This window comes from Onychostruthus taczanowskii, unplaced genomic scaffold, assembly GCF_017590055.1.
Source record: "Onychostruthus taczanowskii isolate IOZ18803 unplaced genomic scaffold, ASM1759005v1 scaffold807, whole genome shotgun sequence".
NCBI classification, from domain to species: Eukaryota; Metazoa; Chordata; class Aves; order Passeriformes; family Passeridae; genus Onychostruthus; species Onychostruthus taczanowskii.
In genome coordinates, this window is record NW_024505970.1 from 1,818 (window position 1) to 7,466 (window position 5,649).

The 5,649-nt window shown below is 60.5% G+C and overlaps 1 protein-coding gene across 1 annotated transcript; it reads right to left on the reverse strand.

Moving 5' to 3' along the window:
• Positions 1-757: 757 nt before the first annotated feature.
• LOC121346412 (chromodomain-helicase-DNA-binding protein 3-like) lies at positions 758-5,527 on the reverse strand (the record flags this gene model as incomplete). Its single annotated transcript, XM_041424189.1, has 3 exons — positions 758-1,059; positions 2,405-2,537; positions 5,419-5,527. Coding segments are annotated over 3 exons (485 nt in total), but the record flags the coding sequence as incomplete, so codon positions are not given.
• Positions 5,528-5,649: the final 122 nt, after the last annotated feature.

A 5,649-nucleotide genomic window follows, 5' to 3' on the forward strand; every position in this document is an offset into this window, starting at 1 on the left:
CGCCGTTTCTCCGACTTTATTCCGACTTTCCTATGACTTTGCTATACCATTACTCTGACTTTACTCTGACTTTCCTACGACTTTGCTACGCCATTACTCTGACTTTACTCCAACTTTACTCTGCCTTTACTCCAACTTTACTATTCCTTTACTCCGACTTTCCTATGACTTTGCTATGCTATTACTCTGACTTTACTCCAACTCTCCTATGAATTTGTTACGCCGTTTCTCCGACTTTATTCCGACTTTCCTACGACTTTGCTACGCCATTACTCTGACTTTATTCCAACTTTGCTCTGACTTTACTCCGACTTTACTATTACTTTACTCCGACTTTTCTACGACTTTGCTACGCCGTTACTCTGACTTTACTCCAACTTTACTATTACTTTACTCCAACTCTCCTAACACTTTGCTATGCCGTTACTCCGACTTCGCTCCGACTCTCCTACGACCCTGCCATTACCCAACTTTGCTACGCCGTTACTCCTACTTCGCTCCGACTCTCCTACGACCCTGCCATTACCACGACTTTACTCCGACCTTACTCCGACTTTGCTATGCCATTACTCTGACTTTACTCCGACTCTCCTACGACCCTGCCATTACCACGACTCTACTCCGACTCTACTCCGACTCTACTCCGACCTTCCTCCGACTTTCCTCCTCCGCGCCGGCCGGCGGCCCCGCCCCCCGCGCGGCGGCTCCGCCCCCCCGGAAGCGCACGCAGAGCAAGGAGACACCGGGAGGCGGCGTTGGAGCAAACCCCTCTTTAATGGCGCGGAGGCGCGTACAGAGCAGCGAGCGAGGCGGGCGCTACACGGGGCGCCCGCGCCGGGCGCGCCGGCCCTGCCGCCTCTTACCCTTGTGCAGCACGGCGTTGGCCGGCTTGTTGCCCGCCAGCGACTCCTTGGACAAGTGCTGGTGGCTCTCAGCCAGGCACTCGACCTCGGCGAAGCGCGTGTTCAGGGCCATGGCGGGGTGGCTGGGGTCCTGCGTCATGTTCAGGTAGGCGGCGCGGCGCAGCTGCTCCTCGATCACCAGCGCCTGCTCCAGCAGCTGCGGGGGACGCAGGGGTCAGGGGGGTCCGGGGGTGGTGGGGTCAGCCCTGCCTTCACCAACAGCTGGAGGGTTCAGGGGTTGGTGGGGTCAGCCCTGCCTTCACCAACAGCTGGAGGGTTCAGGTGGTTTTGGGATCAGGTGTGGGGAAACCCAACATCTGGAGGGTTCAGGTATTTGTGGGTCTAATCCTGACTCCATCAACAGCTGGAGGGCCCAGGTGTTGGTGGGTCCAGCCCTGACCTCATCAACATCTGGATGACCCAGATGTCCAGGTGTCCAACCCCGATGTCACCCAACAGCTGCAGCCCCCCCCCAGGTGTCCCAGCACCCCCGGCCCCCTTCCCGCTCATCCCAGCCCCTCGTGCAAGGCCACCCCCGTGCCACCACCCCTGCCACCCCCGTGTCACCCTCACTGCCACCTCAGTGCCACCACCCCTGCCACCTCCATGCCACCACCCCTGTCACCCCAGTGCCACCATCCCTGTCACCCCCATGTCACCCTCACTGCCACCCCAGTGCCACCACCCCTGCCACCCCAGTGCCACCCTCACTGTCACCCCCATGCCACCCAGTGCCACCATCCCTGTCACCCCTGTGTCACCATCCCTGCCACCCCAGTGCCACCCTCCCTGTCACGCCAGTGCCACCATCCCTGTCACCCCAGTGCCACCCTCCCTGCCACCCCCGTGCCACCACCCCTGCCTGCCAATGCCACCCTCACTGTCACCCCAGTGCTACTCTGTCACCCCGGTGCCACCACCCCTGTCACCCCAGTGCCACCATCCCTGTCATGCCAGTGCCACCCTCACTGTCACCCCAGTGCCACTCTGTCACCCCGGTGCCACCATCGCTGTCAGCCCTGTGCCACCCTCGTGCCACCCTGTCACCCCCATGCCACCCAGAGCCACCATCCCTGCCACGCCAGTGCCACCACCCCGTCATGCCAGTGCCACCCTCGCTGTCAGCCCTGTGCCACCCCAGTGCCACCCTGTCACCCCAGTGCCACCCTTGCTGTCACCCCCATGCCACCCCGGTGCCACCCTCGCTATCACCCCCAGGCCACCCCAGTGCCACCCTCGCTGTCACCCCGGTGCCACCCTCGCTGTCACCCCCATGCCACCCCGGTGCCACCCTCGCTGTCACCCCCATGCCACTCCGGTGCCACCCTCGCTGTCACCCCCATGCCACCCCGGTGCCACCCTCGCTGTCACCCCGGTGCCACCCGGTGCCACCCCGGTGCCACCTTCGCTGTCACCCCCATGCCACCCCGGTGCCACCCTCGCTGTCACCCCGGTGCCACCCCGTGCCACCCGGTGCCAGCCGGCGCCGCGGCGGGGCTGACCTTGAAGCGGCGCGCCAGGAACTTGTTCTTCATCTCCAGGAAGTTCCCCTTGGAGGCCTCGCCCTTGAAGGGCTCGTTGATGACCCCGAAGGCGCCGTCGTTCTGGATGTCGGTCCAGCGCGCGTAGCCGTGGCTGCGCGCTAAGGAGCCACTGCCACCGTGTCACTGTGTCACCTGTCACTGTGTCACCGTGTCACCTATCACCGTGTCATTGTGTCACCTGTCACCAGTCACCGTGTCACTGGGTCACCTGTGTCACCTGTCACTGTGTCACTGTGTCACCGTGTCACTGTGTCACCTGTCACTGTGTCACCGTGTCCCCTATCACCGTGTCATTGTGTCACCTGTCACCAGTCCCCGTGTCACTGTGTCACCTGTGTCACCTGTCACTGTGTCACTGTGTCACCGTGTCACTGTGTCACCTGTCACTGTGTCACCGTGTCCCCTATCACCGTGTCATTGTGTCACCTGTCACCAGTCCCCGTGTCACTGTGTCACCTGTGTCACCTGTCACTGTGTCACTGTGTCACCGTGTCACTGTGTCACCTGTCACTGTGTCACCTGTCACCTGTCACTGCATCATCGCATCTCCCTGACCCCAACATCCCCGGAGCCGTGGCTGCGCGCTAAGGAGCCACTGCCACCGTGTCACCCCGTCACCTGTCACCGTGTCATTGTCACCTGTCACCGTGTCACTGTGTCACTGTGTCACCGTGTCACTGTGTCACTGTGTCACCGTGTCACTGTGTCACTGTGTCACCGTGTCACTGTGTCACTGTGTCACCGTGTCACTGTGTCACTGTGTCACCGTGTCACTGTGTCACTGTGTCACCGTGTCACTGTGTCACTGTGTCACCGTGTCACTGTGTCACTGTGTCACCGTGTCACTGTGTCACTGTGTCACCGTGTCACTGTGTCACTGTGTCACCGTGTCACTGTGTCACTGTGTCACCGTGTCACTGTGTCACTGTGTCACCGTGTCACTGTGTCACTGTGTCACCGTGTCACTGTGTCACTGTGTCACCGTGTCACTGTGTCACTGTGTCACCGTGTCACTGTGTCACTGTGTCACCGTGTCACTGTGTCACTGTGTCACCGTGTCACTGTGTCACTGTGTCACCGTGTCACTGTGTCACTGTGTCACCGTGTCACTGTGTCACTGTGTCACCGTGTCACTGTGTCACTGTGTCACCGTGTCACTGTGTCACTGTGTCACCGTGTCACTGTGTCACTGTGTCACCGTGTCACTGTGTCACTGTGTCACCGTGTCACTGTGTCACTGTGTCACCGTGTCACTGTGTCACTGTGTCACCGTGTCACTGTGTCACTGTGTCACCGTGTCACTGTGTCACTGTGTCACCGTGTCACTGTGTCACTGTGTCACCGTGTCACTGTGTCACTGTGTCACCGTGTCACTGTGTCACTGTGTCACCGTGTCACTGTGTCACTGTGTCACCGTGTCACTGTGTCACTGTGTCACCGTGTCACTGTGTCACTGTGTCACCGTGTCACTGTGTCACTGTGTCACCGTGTCACTGTGTCACTGTGTCACCGTGTCACTGTGTCACTGTGTCACCGTGTCACTGTGTCACTGTGTCACCGTGTCACTGTGTCACTGTGTCACCGTGTCACTGTGTCACTGTGTCACCGTGTCACTGTGTCACTGTGTCACCGTGTCACTGTGTCACTGTGTCACCGTGTCACTGTGTCACCGTGTCACTGTGTCACCTGTGTCACCTGTCACTGTGTCAACTGTGTCACCATGTCACCGTGTCACTGTGCCACCTGTGTCACCTGTCACCGTGTCACTGTGTCACTGTGTCACCTGTCACTGCATCATCACATCTCCCTGACCCCAACATCCCCGGAGCCGTGGCTGCGCGCTAAGGAGCCACTGCCACCGTGTCACCGCGTCCCCTGTCACCATGTCACCGTGTCACTGTGCCACCTGTGTCCCCTGTCACCGTGTCACTGTGTCACTGTGTCACCTGTCACTGCATCATCACATCTCCCTGACCCCAACATCCCCGGAGCCGTGGCTGCGCGCTAAGGAGCCACTGCCACCGTGTCACCGCATCACCTGTCACCTGTCACCGTTTCAGCTGTCACCGTGTCACTGTGTCACCTGTCACCTGTCACTGCATCATCACATCTCCCTGACCCCAACATCCCCGGAGGCGTGGCTGCGCGCTAAGGAGCCACTGCCACCGTGTCACTGTGTCACCTGTCACCGTGTCACCTGTCACCGTGTCACTGTGTCACCTGTCACCATGTCACTGTCACCTGTCACTGTCACCGTGTCACTGTGTCACCCTGTCACTGTGTTTGCCTCTCCCTGTCTCCAGTGTCCCCATATCCAACACACCAAGCATGGATGCCACCCTCTCCTGGCTGTCACCCTCACTTTGTCACCCTCTCATGGCTGTCACCGTCACTGTGCTGTCACCCTCACCGTGGTGTCACTGTCCCCCCCCCCGGAACACCCCAGTTCCCCCAGTGACACCCCAGTTCCCATGGTGACACCCCAGATGGTTCCCAAGGATACAGGACGATGCCGGCCAGTAGCCAGGCACCAGTGTCACCTTTACCATGCTGTCACTGTGCTGTCACCCTCACCATGTCACCCTCACTGTGGTGTCACTGTCCCCAGCCCGAGGACACCCCAGTTCCCATGGTGACACCGCGGCTGGTTCCCAAGGATACAGGACGATGCCGGCCAGGCACCAGTGTCACCAGTGTCACCTTTACAATGCTGTCACCGTCACTGTGCTGTCACCGTCACTGTGCTGTCACCATCACCATGTCACCCTGACCACGGTGTCACTGTCCCCCCGCCGAGGACACCCCGGTTTGTTCCCAAGGATACAGGACGATGCCGGCCAGCAGCCAGCCACCAGTGTCACCAGTGCCACCTTTTACCATGCTGTCACTGTGCTGTCACCCTCACCATGTCACCCTGACCACGGTGTCACTGTCCCCCCCCCGGGGACACCCCGGTTTGTTCCCAAGGATACAGGACGATGCCGGCCAGCAGCCAGTAGTCGTGGCGCCGGTGCCAGATCTCGTTGAGCTTCCCCGAGGAGATGGCGGCGCGCTCCTCGTTCTGCCACAGCGTGTGCAGCTCTGGGGGGGCAGCGGGTCACAGGCTGTCCCCTGGCTGTCCCCTGGCTGTCCCCAGGCTGTCCCGGAGTCCCCGGGGTCCCCAGGCTGTCCCCGGAGTCCCCAGGCTGTCCCCAGGCTGTCCC